We start from the raw sequence: 18,088 nt of genomic DNA, 5'->3' as shown, positions 1-18,088 counted from the left end.
ACACAGCAGTTTTATCTTAATTTTTAAATTTTAATAATACTTTTCTTTGCTGCTTCTAGGGGAAACAGTCTGCTAATCTGGAGGATTCCTTATCTGCAGTAGCTTAGTAAATAAATTTATTTAATTTATTTTGGTCTTTGAAGAAACCAGAGTTTGACATCTGTATTTTTACACACAGTTTGAATATCTCAAAACATCTCATTTAAAAATAATAATTAAAAAAACACTCAAGGCTTTAGAAGACAGCATTGTAAAAATGCTTTCCTGTTTTGATAGGCAAAATAAAGAAGAAGGTAAGAAATCAGAAGTTAAGAGGATGGAGAAGAAGAGAGGTTAGTTTAAAGAATATTAAATATTCTTTATATATATATACATACACAGAATATATAAATACACAATATTTTTTACTATCTTACATTTTTTAAAAGAAATACATGTCTAGACTTACTGCTAAGGGGTTTTGGGATCTCAGTCAAAGATGTTTGATCTGTGATTACTTCCTTCAGATCTTTGAAGCAGTGTATTCTTGTTTTAGGCCTTCTACATTCTTTCCTTCAGTAGTGTGTTAGAACTGGTCTTCAGTATTCTCATCTTATTGTCATCCTAGTTTTTAAACCTTTTACATGTTCTCCATTCACCAGCATATGAAATCAAACGTTCTGTTTCTTTGAACTGAATCACTTTAATTCTTTATCTTCACAGCTAATTGTTCCATCATAGCAGAATAATCAGAGGGGACCCCTTGCAAATAGTCAGATGGTATCCTTTTCCAGGGAAGGGGCTTAGATTTGGGATAGTTACAGAGTTCTTGTCCACCAGACCAGACTTCCAAACCAACCTTTACAATAAGAAGTCATTCCCTTCTTAGTGTCCCTACCCTTCTTAGATATGTCTTAAGGGCAGTTCAAACCACTGCCTTCAGGTTCCACCTATCTTTTGTTATATAGTAGAAATCCAGTGGTTTAAACTGGAACCAATTCCAGTGTTGGCAGGAGGAGAGATTTTTATATAAATGTGTCTAAGACAGATGGGACAAATAAAATAAGCCGTTTGCCTGCAATATTACTTAGTGTGTATACCACTTGTATACTGAAGAAAATCCAAATAAATGTTGTGATGGGTTGACCTTGGCTGGCTTCCAGACCCCCAACCAGCTGCTCTCTCACTCTCCCTCCTCAACAGGATGGGGGAGAAAATAAGATGGAAAAGCTCGTGGGTCAAGATAAGGACAGGGAGATCACTCACCAATTACCATCATGGGCAAAACAGACTCGACTTGGGGAAAAATATTTTCATTTATTGCCAATTAAAAATAGAGTAGGATGGTGAGAAACAAAGACAAAAACTAAAACACCTTCCCCCCCACCCCACCCCTTCTTCCCAGGCTCAATTTCGCTCCTTCATTCCCAACTCTTCTATCCCCTCCCCGCCCCTAGCAGCACAGCAGGGATAGGGAAAGAGGGGTTGAGGTCAGCTGATAACAGTTCGTCTCTGCTGCTCCTTCCTCCTCACACTTTTCCCTGCTCCAGCGTGAGTCCTTCCCACGGGCTGCAGTTCCTGTCAGGAGCCGGCTCCAGCATGGACTCTCCACAGGCTGCAGGGTGGATACTTGCTCTGGCACGGTCCTTTCCACGAGCTGCAGGGGAATCTCTGCTCTGGAACTTAAGCACCTCCTCCCCCTCTGTACTGGGTTTATGTGGCAAGGTTTTGGTAGCGGGGGTGGGGGGGTGGGGTGTGCAGGGGTGGATTCTGTGAGAAGAGGTCAGGAACTGCCCCCATGTCAGACAGAGCCAGTTCCAGCCGGCTCCAAGACAGGCCCGTCGCTGGCCAAAGCTGAGCCAATCAGCAATGTTGGTGTCACCTCTGTAAAAACATATTTAAGAAAGTAAAAAACGCAGCACAGCAGCTGTGAGAGAGAGGAATGAGAAAAATGTGAGAGAAACAACTCTGCAGACACCAAGGTCAGTGAAGAAGGAGGGGGAGGAGGTGCTCCAGGAGCCAGAGCAGAGATTCCCCTGCAGCCTGTGGTGAAGACCATGGTGAAGCAGGTTGTCCCCCTGCAGCCCATGGAGGACCCCATGCAGCTGGATCAGGTGGATGTGCCCTGAAGGAAGCTGTGACCCCGTGGAGAGCCCACGCTGGAGCAGGCTTCTGGCAGGAACTGCAGCCCGTGGGAAGGAGCCACGCTGGAGCAGGTTTTCTGGCAGAACCTTTGGCCCCAAAGGGGACCCACACTGGAACAGTCCATTCCTGAAGGACTGCACCCTGTGGAAAGGACCCACGCTGGAGCAGTTCATGAAGAACTGCAGCCTGTGGGAAGGACCCACATTGGAGAAGGTCACGAAGGATTGTCTCCTGCGGGTGGGACCCCATGCTGGAGCAGGGGAAGAGTGTCAGGAGGAAGGAGCGGCAGAGACAAAGCATTATGAACTGACTGCAACCCCCATTCCCTGTCCCCCTGCGCCGCTCAGGGGAGGAGGTAGAGAAATTGGGAGTGAAGCTGAGCCCAGGAAGAAGGGAGGGGTGGAGGGGAAGGTTTGCTGATATTTGTTCTTATTTCTCATTATCCTATTCTGATTTGATTAGTAATAAATTAAATTAATTTCCCCAAGTCGAGTGACGGTTGCCTGTGATGGTAATCACTGAGTGATCTCCCTGTCCTTATCTCAACTCACAAGCTTTTCATGATACTCAACTTTTCCTTTGTCTTTACCGCTTGTTAGGGCACATACATTGTGAACTACTTTATTTGAATGGATTTGGACTATGACTGTGTCCAAGTCTCTGAAATCCAAAGCATCAATATTCAGTTATCCTCTCATCATAAAGCTTCTACCGTTTCCCAGCTCTTACTATTTATTGAAACTTTCTTTTAACCTGGGTTAACTTCTAGAAGGTGACAGTTGGACATTACAGCAGAAAAATGTTCAGTTGTAACTCCATGTTGTTGTTGTGTGTCCAGTTTAAAACAAAAAAAAGCTACATTATTTGCTACCTTAATGCACCTTAGGAAAACTTAATATGAGTTGCCTACTCATAGTTTTGTGCCTTCTGTATCTCAAGTTCAGGTTTGTAGACATTTTTCTACAAAAACATCTCATGAGATTATTAAATATTCATGCCTGCTATTTCTGATCTTTAGAAACGTCAATGGATTCTAGGCTTCAAAGGATACATGCAGAAATAAAAAACTCGCTCAAAATTGATAATCTAGTAAGTATATTTTGTTCATTGATGTATGTGTACAATTCAGGTAGGAATTTTTTTTTGAATGCCTGGTTTGAAGTATGATTGATTAAACAATATATCTTGAGAAGTAAAGGAATTCTTTAATTTGTAAGACCTGGTTTGGGGAACTTCTTTCTTGATTACTTACCAGGTCTTCTCAGAGTGTCATCATGTGAAAAGTGTTGAAAGGGATTTGGCCTCTGACTTAGCACTTTTACTTCATGAAGGCTATTTGTGTAATGAGAAACTACTAGTTTAAGCAAAGAAGTCTTTCACAACAAACACTGCAGTGGCTTCTGCATTTAGCAGCATGAGAAGTAGCGAGCAGTTTCAACTCAGTCTATGAGTTTGTGCTGTCATGCTAAAGAATAAAACATTTGTTTCTAGTACAGCCAACTCTTAAGTCTATAAAAATTTTCTGACTTCAAAGTAATTCATATTAAATTTAAAAATTTTCACCTCAGAAAAATGGTTCAGTTTAAATATTTTTCTGTCAGCTGAACTCCAGATAGTAAATTCACTTCAAATGTAAAAATACTTGAAATAAGAGCTCACAGAGATATAATCTTATTCTTGCCTGGATTAGAAGATTTTATAAGATTGGTTGTAGAGCTAGAGCAAAGATGCTTTCATTACTGTATTTATCACTGAGTAAGTGTGGCAACTACCATATTCTGCTGAGAGTAGTCCCAAATCCTTCTTTTTCTCTGCCAAGTACCCATGTGGTTTCTACAACTTGAGCATCTTTGTATATAATTTAATGAGTGAAGATCTCACCTCTCTAAAGAGAGATCTAAGAAGTGTCTGACTTGCTTTTTTGCTACTTTCCCCCAAGAACAGGAACTAAAACTGAACATTACCTTCAATTTTATATTTTTTTCCTCTTAATGTGGCTACCAAAGATTGTAGCATTTAAACAAAGTCTTCAAATCAAACTTTTGTTTATATACAGGATGTGAACAGGTGTATTGAGGCTCTTGATGAGCTTGCTTCCCTTCAGGTCACAATGCAACAAGCTCAAAAACACACAGAGATGATTTTGACTCTGAAGAAGGTGAGTTTTGCAACTTCATTTACAGTAACTTCAAAATGGAAACTTTTTTTTTAATTGACATCAAGTTTATTTACTACTTTGGAGCATGTTTCACTTCAAGTTTAAACATAACATACAACAAGTTAAGAATTTCATATAGCACTTACTGAGATTAAGTAGATATATATATATATAAGTGGAGTTGACTGTTTTATCTTTTCATTTTCAGATACGGAAGTTCAAAATTAGCCAAGTTATCATGGAAAAATCTACAATGCTCTATAACAAGTTCAAGACCATGTTTCTAGTTGGAGAAGGAGATTCTGTTCTCTCACAGGTACTAAATAAATCACTTGCTGAGCAGAAGCAGCATGAGGAAACCAAAAAACCCAAAGAACATTGGAAGAAAGGTCCAACCAAAAAAACAGAAAAGGAAAAAGAACTAACAGGTAGGTGTTGGTGTACTTCATCCCACTCTCCCCAGGTGACTTCACTATAGTAGCACAGAGGCTGAAATGTTACCAGCTATGTTTGTGCTATATTTTTTAATGAACTTTATAGTACAGTAGGGTTTATTTAGTAACTAATTACACTGCAGTTATCTTCCAAGTTGCATTATGGGAGTAGGGAAGGAAGAAGATTAGTACTGAAGTCAAATCAGTTGGCATACTTTTAGGAGTATAATAGCTGAATGAGCTTCCATAGTTAACACTTTATGTGGTGTTTTAAATAAAATAGTTCTTTCAGTTAGCCTCACAGTTCATTTTTAGTTTCTTGTTTCTATCCAATCTCCACTACTTTGTGAGCCAAGTTCAAGTTGTTACGGGATATTCAAGAGTGGCTGCTTCCTTCTGCAGCTCTGGCCCAGGACTCCCTCCTGCCTAGCCACTCTTGAAATATATGCTGATCACTTCAGGTTAACTGTCATACACTTAATACTTCTTAAGTTAATTTTCCAGTGTTCTTGAGTTTGTCTTGAAATGTGTTGTGAATTACCTTGAAACTGTAGCCTTCAGCAATATTTTATATGCTTGCTCATTTTATTTAGATAACGCAATTTATGGGACTGAGGTATACTGAATTCTTAAAAGTCATCATAATATCTCTTCTTGCTTTTATATATAGCTTCAGCTGGTAGATTTCAAGATTATAGAAAAAACATTTTTAGTGTTGGAGTTGATGCTTCATATGACAGAATTTTGCTTTTCTTGCTTCCTGCAGTGCTGATTCTTTCCCCTTCATTTTAAAGGTGTGAAGACACTAAATGGAGTGTCTGAAACTCAGGACATCAACCAATCACAACAGGATGGAGAGAACACTGAGGAAAAGAAAGAGAAGCGTGAAGTTGGCACTAAGAAAAAGTGAGTTAATGTTAGTAAGTTCACTGAACTAACCATTTCTATTTTGAAACCGCTTAATCATGTTTAATTAATGTTTTCTTTACAGGGTTTTCTCCTCAACTTTATAGAAATATAATAGTATGTTAATTCAATTCTAGTTTTGAACAAACTTTTTTAGAATAAATGCTTCACTCATTTCTATAGTGTAGGTAGAAGGAACTTCTATAGGATGTTCTGCTAGTAGGCTAGATAGCTTGAGGTGGGACAGAGTTCTGTGTACTCTTTCTTCTGTGTTATAGAGTGGTCTTAAGCTGGAAGCAAAGGAAGCTTGGACCGTATTGCACAGAAACTCATGATTTTTGAATTTGAAACATCAAATTTTTGCAAATTCTCTTATTCTAGTCAGTAGGCAAGTAAATACAATATAAGAAAATTGCCTAAATATAGTTAACAAGCATTAGAACTTCTGCCTATGAAATTTCAGAATTCTTTGGCTAACTGTGACAGGTGTATAAAGTTGCCAAATTAAACTGTTCCGGTCAAACATCCATAAGAATGCTTGAATTTGTAAATGTACATTTCTTCAAGTATTCCTGTAGTCAGTGCTCACAGATTGTTATTGTCCAGCAGTATTTGTTGGGGGAAGCTATACTGTCAGCAGTGTTCTCCTTGGTTTTAGAAGCATGAAAGAGTCTGAGAGACTTGTGGTGTCCAGCATTCCTTTTGGCTGCCTGGAAGCTAAAACTTTGCATATAAATCTCTGGGACATGTTGACTTTTAATTGCAGTAGGGTAAACTTAAGTTATGTTTTATCTCTTCTTTTAGATGAACAGGAATTTGATTTTGCTCCAGAGGTAGTCTTGGAATTATTGGTTTCTGATTGGACAGCTTTTAAAAATGTCATTTGGGAGTTTTCAGCTAAATAATGATAATTAAAAATGTTTGTTTTGCCTGGATGAGTGGCATACTAAAGGAGTACCTTTTATGAATAAGAGATCAGTGCAGGTTCCGAACCCAAGTTATGCAACACAGCACTGTGCTTAAATCAATGAGTTGTTCAAAATGCAATATGACATTAATGCAGTGTGGCATCTGAGTTAATTGAAATTGTAAATTAAGCGGTTGGACAGTGGAACGTATGTGGCCAATCACTTGAAAACAAATGGCCACTTTTATTAACTGTCTCTCCAAGGTACATTTTTCATGACCTGTTCCACTTCCTTGTTTCTACAGAACCTGACAACACTTGGATTTTTGTAGTGGCAAGAGACAAACTGAGTCAGATTGCCTTTTTTATTTCCTGTTAAAAGCATAAGGCTATTTGGGTGCAGACATGACACACCAGTGGTCATTACTGGTTAAAAAAACCCGAAGACGAACACTTCACATACTTGCACATGATGTCTTGACCAGGTTGTCTCAAACAAGCAACCACAGGCAAATTAATTCATATATTTCTTTAAATATTCCAGCACAATATTGTGCTTTTGTCCTTTAAAACCTGCAAGTATATCTTCCAAGAATTGAGCCAGTGGTAGTGTTACGTTCTGCCAATATACATTTCCCTCTATTCAAGAGAGAGTGAGAGCGTGTGTGTGTGTATTTGCATTGGCTTGAACTCTAAGCTCCAGTTAGCATTGTTTGACTCATCTAAACGAAGAAATCAAACCTGTTTACATAAACCCTTGTATGGCTACTTAAGAGCAATTTATTTGGATTAGCCATTATCAAACAATGTGTGCATAACACAAACCTATCTTGCTTAAACCAATGTTAGTTTACAGTTTTTGCAGTAAAAGTCCACTTGTAAGCTTACCACTCTCACCAAACTAGTACACCTTTCATGCTGAGAAATGCATATGCTGCACATGTTAAAACTTGAACAATCTGCAAACTATATTTCTGTCATGTGAAACTTGCTTACAATTTCATATGCAGTGTTAAATTGTTTAAAGAAGAGACCATTAAGCAGAGTAAACATGAGCAAAACATGAATTTACAAAACACTCGTAAGCACCGAGTATTGCATCTGAGCAAATGGTTTGTAAATGTCTCTTCAGTTCTGTATTTTAAATATTGCTGTAACTTTACTCCATTTGTTAACTAGAGATAAGATGCTTTCATATCTTTTGAATATGTACTTGAACAATCTGATCCCATAGCTAATCTTGCTTTGAGCCAGAGGTTGAAGTTAGATGACCTCCTGAGGTCCCTTTCAACCTGAATTATTCTATGATTCTGTGCATTCTAGAAAATAATGTATTCCAAGTGATTGTGCTTAAGAACTACTTTCAGTTGTGTTGATAGGCATATATGCTGTTTCCTTAAGTTATCTTTTTAAAGTTTGGGACGTGTTGAATTATTCATTGGTACTAAGAAAAGTTGTAGTTGGTAATGCATGTTACATCAGCAAAAGTCAAGGTCTTTTCTGCAACATTGTTCAACAAGCTTCTTTGTTTCTTTTTACCAACTGAGAGGATGAATAGCTGAGGATGTTGGCACAAATTTGGCAGTAGACTGAGGAGCAACACAGTTGTACCTGCACAGACTCACATTCTTTAAGCAAGGCTGTGTCTTATGTACAAAGCACTGAATTGAGTTTGCCTAACAAATATTAATGAGGTAGCTACCTAGACCAGAAAAATGGAAAATAATGATTTAAAAAAAAGAAACAAAAAATTCAATTTATATCCATTATGCTAACAGAGGAAGTTGCAAGAAAGCAAAAAGAAAAAGAAACCTTTTCACATTTTATCAATGTTAGGTTTTGTGCTTAATAATTAGGCATCAGGTATAATCTAAACTATGCACAGTCACTAAGATAAGCTACTGCTCCTTACTTTTACTGAAGTGGAGCTCTGTATAGTTCCCTAGATGCATAAAATATGAAATCTATTTAAAAGTAAAGAAGACTCGGCTCTCGTGAGGCCCCACGTGGAGTACTGTGTTCAGCTCTGGGGCCCCCAGCATAAGAAAGACATGGACCTGCTCAAGCGGGTCCAGAGGAGGGCCACAAAGATGATCAGGGGGCTGGAGCACCTTCCCTATGAGGAGAGGCTGAGAGAGTTGGGGTCGTTTAGCCTAGAGAAAAGAAGGCTCCGGGGAGACCTTATAGCGGCCTTCCAGTACTTAAAGGGGGCCTACAGGAAAGATGGGGAGGGACTCTTTATCAGGGAGTGTAGTGATAGGACGAGGGGTAACGGTTTTAAACTGAAAGAGGGTAGATTTAGATTAGATATTAGGAAGAAATTCTTTACTGTGAGGGTGGTGAGACACTGGAACAGGTTGCCCAGAGAAGTTGTGGATGCCCCCTCCCTGGAAGTGTTCAAGGCCAGCTTGGATGGGGCTTTGAGCAACCTGATCTAGTGGAAGGTATCCCTGCCCATGGCAGGGGGCTTGGAACTAGATGATCTTTAAGGTCCCTTCCAACCCAAACCGTTCTATGATTCTATGATAACCAAAACAACACATGACAATTTATTGCAGAAATCAAAAAGCATGTCAGATTTACATAATAATATATTAAGAATTGTAGAAACTATAAAAACAATTTAGTGTCTTTGGGACATTGGAAAAGTTTAGGTTTGCCCCAAGGAAGAAGTGTGTTTAGGTTTCTAGAGAAAGAATAACTGACAAGGAAGAGACAAAATCACTTGGGGGGGGGGGGAGGGGGGAGTGAATAAATCTAGATTCTTGATAAAGGATAGAGAAAGGTTATAATTTTATTGTTATAGATGAAGGGGACCGTTTCCTTCTCCTAATTCCCAGAATTTTTACCTTGTTCTCCCCCTTCTTCCTCCTTCCCAAGAACTGTGTGGATGGGAACATCTCGATCTCATGGTGGTGGCTTCTTCACCCGCTTGTGGAATAGGTCTTGAGAATGGGTCAGATCGATTTCTTCCTGCTGTCCCAACCCCCCAAGTTTCTGGCAGGATCTTCTCTCCATGCTAATGCTTGGTTCATTTGTGATAATTTATCTTCTGACTGCAAACTGCTTGATATTACTCAACTGGCTTTGCAGAGCCAGAGTAGCATAAATCATAACTTCTTCCTTGTTCTGTCTGATAGTATAGCCTCCAGCTGCCAGACAGAGAAGGAAGTGTTTTCCAGGGAACCCTATGTATTCCACAACCTGAGCAACTTAATTCATGGCTATAGAATTTTTATATCAATCTCAATCTCATGTATTCAAGACTTACTTAAAATGTAATACATGGCCCTGCTGGAACAAGAGAGTTAGCTCTCTCTTCAGGTATTCTCAGGATACTTCTAAACAGAACCCACCAACTCTGTCCTACTGTTAGGAAATCTAAGTCACTGAAAGACTGACATCACTTAATTTCTGGATTCAATTTTTCCCATCCTCCCACAATACTACATATTGATTTACAAGAGCTTTTTTATTCTCCACTTAAAAAGTTAAATAATGCTTGGGAAAAAAAAAAAGGCAGAGGGAGGACACAGAACACAGTGCAAACCAATTGGGAATTTTGTCAGGTTTTGTGCCTCCTCTTAGTTTCAAAGTACTACCACAATGTACAGACACTATGTATTAAAACATACTCACGGCTCAGATTCCATTTGCTCCTCTTGCTTACACTTTCTTTCTGTCAGGTCTCTCTCAAGTTGGCCTTGTAACGTGTTTCTTCTATGAGCTCCTTGAAAGTTTCTCCATCCTTTTTTCTTCTGTTTTTATTTAGGATTTTAGGGTGAGAAGAGAGAAGGAGTCTTTAGATTACTGAACGTCAAAAACATTCATAGTTAAACCTACCTGCTCTAGATGTCTACACGTTATTGCTCTAGTCCATGAAACACCCTGATGCGAGTTAGCATTCCTCTGTAACTAAATCCAAATCTTTTATGTGCAGATAAGAAGCTGAGTTTTATTACTGCTTTCTCTCAGATATGGAGAAGAATATCCCAAACACCAAAAAACCCAAAGCCATTCCCAAATGATCAGCTAGAGACAGCTTCCTATCTCTCAAAAATATATTTCACAGACCCCACATATTCTCAACACTCAGGACAAAAAAATATATGCATTCAAGTAAGCATATTAAAAAAAAAAAAAAACACAACAAACTTTTGCTACAATAAATCACTTACATTTAAATCCATCTTTTAAAAAAATAAAGTATTAGAAATCTTTTTTCTTTGTAAATATCTAAAAGTTATTGACAAGATTATTTGACAGAAAGGAATTCTGCAACTTCTCATTTCCAAGACATGCATCTATATTAGCCAGACACAAGGCTCCAACACTTAATAGACAAAATTGAAGACCTTAGTATTAGCTTTAAGAAATATTTTCAGTGAACTACTGTTCTTTACAATAAGTAAGTCAATAAAGAGCAATATACCTTATCACCTTCATGTTCTCCTTCATCCTCTTCAGAATCAGACGCTGATGCAGAACCCACTTGGGAAGTATTTCTCCTTTTTGGTTCGGTCTCCCTCTTTGCTTCTCTTCTATCAAATTCCTTCCTTGATTTGTCTTCTTCCTTCTGACTCTCCTCATCTTTTTTCCCTTGTTTTTTGGGCTTTTCTTCCAGTCCTTTTTCTTTGTCTTCTCCTCTTCATGAACACTAAAACACAGTAAATTATTTAAGCTTCATACTCATTATCTATACCCAGTTTAAAAGAGAACCTAACTCTCAGTTCAGGAAGATGTACTTTTTAGTTTTTACTATCAAATGCTCCACCTGCACAAAGTTGGCTCACTCTTAGATCTTTCATTTCATAGGATCATAGGGTAATGCAGGTTGGAAGGGGCCTCTGGAAGTCTCTTGTCCAACCCCTTGCTGGGGGTGGTTCAGACCAGGTTACTCAGGGCTTTCTTCAGTCTGGTCTTGAAAACCTCCAAGGATGGAGACTGGACAACCTCTCTGGGCAACCTGCCCCACTGCTTGACTGTCCTCAGGGTGAAAAAGTATTTCCCTATATCCTGTCTGATCCTCTCTTGTTTCAGTTTATGCCTGTTGCTTCTCATCCTCCCATCATGCACTGTCGTGACGAGCCTGGCTCCTTCTTCTTGATGAACTCCTTGTAGGTATTGGAAGGCTGTTATTAGATCTCCCCCAAAGCCTTCTCTTCTCCAGGCTGAACAAGCCCAGGTCCCTCAGCCCCTCCTCATAGGACATGTTCCAGCCCTCTGACCAGCTTGGTGGCCCTCTGCTGAACTCGCTCCAGTTAGTCAGCATCTTTCTTGTATTGGGGGACCCAGGATTCTAGGTGTGGTCTAACAAGTGCTGGATAGAGGGGGATAATCACTTCTCTCAATCTACTGCTGTGGTGGGTTGACCTTGGCTAGCTGCTAGATGCCCACCAAGCCACTCTGTCATTCCCCCTCCTCAGCAGGACAGGGGGAGAAAATAAGATGAAAAACTCATGGGTCGAGATAAAAGTGGTTTAATGAAAGAAAGCAAAGGCCGCGCCCAGAAACAAAGAAAAAAAAGATTTATTCTCTACTTCCCATCAGCAGGCCATGTCCAGCCACTTCCTGGGAAGTAGGGCCTCAGTACGTGTAGCGATTGCTTTGGAAGACAAACGCCTTAATAACGAATGCCCCCCCCGCCCCCCCTTCTCTTAGCTTTTATTGCTGAGCATGACGTCATATGGTATGGAATATCCCTTTGGTCAGTTTGGGTTAGCTGTCCCGGCTATGTCCCCTCCCAACCTCTTGCCCACCCTCCAGCCTTTGGGGAGGTGGGGGGGGGGGGGTGGCGAGACAGCCTTGATGCTGTGCGAGCACTGCTCAGCAATAGCCAAAACATTGGTGTGCTATCAACACCGTTCTAGCTACAAATACAAAGCACAGCATTATGAGGGCTGCTATGGGGAAAGTTAACTCCATCCCAGCCAGACCCAATACAACTGCCTATGCTCCTGTTCATACAGCCCAGGATACTGTTGGCCTCCTTTGCTGCCAGGGCACACTGTTGGCTCATGGTCAGCTTGCTGTCTACCAGGATCTCCAGGTCCTTTTCAGCAGAGCTGCTCTGCAGTCAGTCCCCAGCTGTACCATTGCCAGGTGTTCTTCCTTCCCAGGGGCAGGACTTTGCATTTGTGCTGGTTGAATTTCATGAGGTTCCTGTCAGCCTGTTCCTCCAACCTGTCTAGTTCCTTCTGGATGGCAGCTCTGCCCTCAAGTGTATTGACTGCCCCCCCCCCCCCCTCCCGTTTGCTATCGTCTGCAAACTTGAAGAGAGTGCACTCTGTCGCCTCCTCCAGGTCATTGATAAAGATGTTAAGCAGGACAGGTCCCAGGATAGACCCCTGCAGTATTCCACTTGTTACCAGCCTCCAGGTAGAAAACAACCTATTAACCCCTATCCTCTGAGCCTAATCATCCAACCACTTTTTTACCCATCTGGTTGTCCACTCATCCTGACTGCAACATCCAACTTATACTGAGTACTACAAGGAAAATGCTGGGCAGGAACTCAGTAAGTCATGACAGCTCATCAAATGCAACCACTTGGTTTACAATAAAGACAGGCATTTTATATAAAAAGCCAACTCACATGTCGGTCTCTGAAGGACAAGGTGGTTTCACCAATTTGGGTCTCCCTCTTGGTTTTGGAACCTTTACTTCAGTAGCTAATTATACAAAAAGAACAGGTTAGTCTACAGCTACCACCCGTTCCTTATCTAAAAGGATTGTTTCTCATGTCAACACATAGAAGCAACACTTGAGTCAAACTTAGTAGGGTAAACACTCTATTTTAAAAAAAAATCAAATGTTGTAACTGTGTATCAAAGTTTAATCGAGATCCCTTTGAAAAATTAAAATCTCAACCAACACTTTGGTACTTTAAGACAGCAGTCTAAGAGGTTTAAACCATCTATTCCTGTGCCTTTTCCACCCAGTGCACTCAGAATGGCCCTGCCTCATGTTATGCAGCTAATAAAAAAAAAAAAAAAAACCTGAAACAAGAGAATAATAAGTGGAATAATAAGACAATAATAAGGGGGGGGGGAATTAAGTAATTTAGTGTGCAAATCTAAACTCAGACTATTTATTAGTAGTGGTTTTAAGAGCTTCATGGAGCTTCCATCCCTTTCCCTGAGAGTAAATCAGTGTCAAGAAATTCTACCACCACACTGAGGTATACAGCACAGTTCTACATTTTCTCAGTTTCACCATGTTTCAGTGTTAAAGCGAGCTAAATAGTTTATCCACCTTCTTGACGTTTATTCCCTTTGAATTCTGTAAAATGAAGCCATTATGGATTGAAATTTATGGAACATGCTTATCTGCTATCCCCAGTGAACATTCTGTTAGGAAAAAACCTAACAGCCCAGTGTTTGAAGTGCTGCTGGTGTTAGTGCGGAACACTGCTAAGCAAGAGATGCATGCATCATATTAATGCGAGAGAATGCTGCACAGTACATCATCTAGTAACACATTTCCCATAGGGTGCCAAAGCATCTCTTGTAAAGGTCCTTTCCTGCTCTTACAGACAATAGCTTGTATAAACACAACTCATTTGAAAGATCAATATAATCCCCCCCACATTAAAATATTAGAAATGTTCATTTAATAAATATAATGAGAGTGGGTGAAGTACTAAGGTAATACTTCATTTCCTCACATCTAGTCTTAAATAGTTTGCCTTGGGAGCTAACTCTGGTTGCACTTTCTAAAAGTTATTTTCATAATGCTACCAGATACAGGTGAGTATAAAGTATTAAATTATCTGTTTCCTAGACTAAATGCTCATACAGCATATTTAAGTGCTCCAATAACTTTCCCCATGTTAGCAGTAAACAAATTTAAAACATTTCCTTCAAGAATACTTGCAAACTTGCCATAAGAATTACAATTAAATCATTGCTACTTTCACAAACAAGTACTGCAGAACTATTAGCAAAATCTTTTAAATTACATGCTTCTTCTAATAGCTATATTTTCTTCTCAGTTGTCTATCGGTCTACAGAGATTTCTTTTAAACGTCTTTTCAGCAAAATCTCTCCAGCTCTTCACTTGTTTTTACTGTCCTCTGAGCTCTACCTATAGGCAGTCTCCCTCCCCCCATTTTTTAAAAACTTGTTTTGTGGATAGTCTAACATAACTTAAGTACCAATTTTATACATCTTTGATTAATATAAACCTTTGTGAAGCCACAGTGAAACAGAGGCCTTATTGCATGGTCTGTAAGTTAGCAGAATCCTATGGAGGCTTTCCTAAAGGTGATACTTGCAAGGGGATACAATGATCCTTATTTCAGAGGACCCAGCATAACCATAAACATTTTAAGGCCCTTTATGCGCTAAATTGCTAAATACCTCAGGTTGCCATGTAGGATAGTTTAGATGTGTGTGTGTGCGTGTATAAAAAATATATATATAATATATATATTTTATATATATATGTATACACGCACACACACACATAAAAAATAAAAATTGGAGGTTTACATATGAGGAAACATTCTGTAATACTCTGGAGATCTGGGGGCAATAAATCCTCCGACCATCTCTATTAAGTTATTTTGTATGGGGAAAAATAAATAAAATTCCTTTTTGTTTAGAGTTACCTGCTGGTCTTCCTCTTTTAGGGCTTACTTTTGGAGTCACAGCCACTGCAGCTGCTACCACTGCAGCTTCCACAGCTTCAGCTTGTTTTTCGGCCTAATTTAAAGAAAGCAATTCACAAATTAAAACCATAGACCCTCTCCCCGTAAAGCAGCTATTTCTTACTTGCTTCCTAAAATATTGCATAAAATATATTTCTAAACCGCTAAAAAATAAAAAACCCCTAGCTTAGTAGAGTAAGGATGCATAAAAAGCCCAATAGTTTCTGGATAAAAATTAATAAATATTTGGGACAAAGCACTCTGTTTATAAGGGGGAAAGTAAACCTTAAATGATTGTTGCAGTGGTCACTGGAAACGACTTGGAGCAATATGCTGCAATCATTCAGGTTTTATAACTCAACGGAAGAAACCCCACTGCTAAAATCCAGAAGAAGGATGTGAAAAGTTTTCTAGCAAACCAATACATTAGTGCTGGTTGGAGTGAAAGGAAGCTACAAGCTTGAACGTGCACGCTGCTGATGGCATGGTCCTGCAGTCAACACAAACTTCCTTTTCTTTTTTCCAGCACAAAAGAATATTGGATTCCATCTTCTACACTTCCAAGGGCATTGAGTTTGGTACTGGTACCAGTAAAAAACTGTTTGGCTTACTATTTAGGAACGCCTGAATGGAATACAAATCAGATCCTAAATAACTGCAGTTCACAGCTTGGCATGTTGACTTGAGCTCAATTGGGGGGGGGACGGGGGGGACGACACAGTCCTCTCAAGGAGAGAAGCTGGCATCACTAACTGCTTCAGTCTTCCAAACTTCATCTACTGCTGAATGTGTATCAACACACCGAGATTCTAGTCTTATTCCAGGTCAATGAATTTTAAAATAAGACTTATGTCTAAAATTCTTTATATGGCTATTAATGTCGCTTTATTATTTTTCTAGAACATCAGGTGAAGAGAGAGAGCTTGAAAATCCAAAGGAATCTCTCTGAAAAGAAATTATGCCACTGGAGTATTTTTTTTTTCTTAAATACAAAATAAAAGTTATTAAGTTTTGCATTTGAAATCTATGGACCAAAAGTTTTAAAAATTTTATAAGCATAGTATTTTAATGTTAAATTTTGTGAAATAACAGCCCCTTTAATCTTCATTTGAAAAGTATTTAAATGCTTTGCTGATGGTTTTATCCAGTATTAATAAGCAATACACATCTCAAAATCCCATTCAGAAAACAGGAGACAGAGTTGTAGTATGTTTTAATCTGACTCCTGTATGTTTGTCCAGTTAATAGCAGGAAAGAGTGTAAATAGTTTTTCAACTGCTTAATTGCTTCATTTGTATAAAACATACTCTCTTCCAGTCATACTGACCTGTTAGTGTGTAGTTTTTCAACATGTGTCAGGATGGCTTTTTACTGTGCTTTGTACGAGTTGGAAACATTGTTTTTATAGCGGTTAATGTTAAAGTTTAATTTTGTTCTTGTAAAACATTGTACCAAGTGATGCTATGTACCAATTGTACCAATCTATGCTGCGTGAATTCTCATAGTATGCTTTTGGTATTATAGATGTCATACTAGGAAGAAATCTGGTGTTTTCACTGAACCTGTTGATGATGCACATTGGTCAGAAAACAGTCTTGAATGCTTTTAAAAAAATTAAAGTCTTTAAGAATCAACTTCTTTGTATGAGTTTAATGTTTAAATTGTATAAATTAAGGCATTCATAAGGGCCATAACTGTTGGAATGTCTAAATCAAAGCTGTTAAGAAATTTTCCTTGGCATGAACTTGAGGGGTTTAGAACTTGGGTTTTCCAAAAGAACCCTGTAAAGATTTCTGAAGGCAAGAAAGGAAGGAGACAGAGAAGTGCTACACTTGTAAAATCTCTCAGCCCTGCCCCCACTCTCGTGCAACACCCCCCACCCCACTCCGCCCCTTGTGCTCGCTCTCTTTCTCTCTGGCCCCCCTCTCTAACCCCTGTGCTGTCTCTGCTCCCTGTGCTCTCTGTCCTCCTCTGGTTGTCTTGGCCTACTGAGCTGACATCACTCGAATAACTAGACTGATGTTGGAGGCCCACTGTTTGACCTTCGGTATGTTGCTATGTAGTTGTTAGGGTTGTAACTTTTGTTAGATGAAGCACAATGAAGCAGGTGTTATAAAAAAACCACATAATTGGCAGAAATAGCAGAACTAAACTTATACAAGAATATTTGCCTGGCAACTCGCTACACCAATCAACAAGCAACAGTTAGAGCAGTCCAACAACAACTAAAGATGAAATAATCTGGAAGGTGCTCTCCACCTCATAAAACACATCCACCTCAGCCCAAAGAGGGGGCAGCATGACTCTGCCTTTGGGGATGCCTGGGACCATGCTCGTGCATGGCCAGAACAGACACCCTCAGCACCCTACTCCTCCCAACCTCTGACAACTGCTGCTCCTGTCAGCAAGGAAAGGGAAGTAGAGATAGCCACTTTTCCTGTAACTTTGTAGTGTTCTTTGCATTAATAATCACTCTTTCACAAGGACAATAAATATCCAAACTCCTTCACACGGAACCAATTATTGCATAGTAATCAATGCATGCGTTTAGTCTGTCCAGACCTAAACAATGACATTACTAAAACTGCTGTCAGAAGTGGGATCCGAAGGAAGTTTTGGACTGTGAAAAGAGGATTGTACAGCTGTAGTGCAGCCAACAAATGTCCACAACGCAGAGACCACATACAGCTGCCAAATTAATTTGCCCGAGTGTAATCTTGTAGATCTTGAGGGTGGGCGCTTGGGGGTAAGAGTCTGGCAGGTAGTACGTTTAGTACTCCTACTTGAGGTAGGATAGCAGAAACATTTTGAAACTTGTTCTAACGTAAGAGCAAGGGAACCTGGGAAGTGACTCCTGAACCTCCAGTACCTGGATGGGATGAGGAATGGGTGCCTTTGGCTCAGTGCCT

The 18,088-nt window shown here is 39.6% G+C and overlaps 1 protein-coding gene across 1 annotated transcript in view; it reads left to right on the top strand.

The window, feature by feature from the left end:
* LOC140650760 (lens epithelium-derived growth factor-like) overlaps positions 1 to 18,088 on the top strand; it is a 111,219-nt gene that overhangs the window by 81,254 nt on the left and 11,877 nt on the right. The window contains exons 13-17 of the mRNA XM_072859490.1: positions 277 to 332; positions 3,143 to 3,213; positions 4,181 to 4,282; positions 4,491 to 4,710; positions 5,511 to 5,622. Of these exons, the coding sequence (XP_072715591.1) occupies positions 277 to 332; positions 3,143 to 3,213; positions 4,181 to 4,282; positions 4,491 to 4,710; positions 5,511 to 5,622 (561 nt within the window). The remainder of the gene's footprint in view (positions 1 to 276; positions 333 to 3,142; positions 3,214 to 4,180; positions 4,283 to 4,490; positions 4,711 to 5,510; positions 5,623 to 18,088) is intronic.

Source organism: Ciconia boyciana, chromosome 4 (assembly GCF_034638445.1).
Source record: "Ciconia boyciana chromosome 4, ASM3463844v1, whole genome shotgun sequence".
Classification (NCBI taxonomy): domain Eukaryota; kingdom Metazoa; phylum Chordata; class Aves; order Ciconiiformes; family Ciconiidae; genus Ciconia; species Ciconia boyciana.
The sequence above is the reverse complement of the archived record's forward strand: the minus strand, read 5'-3'. Positions and strand labels throughout refer to the sequence as shown.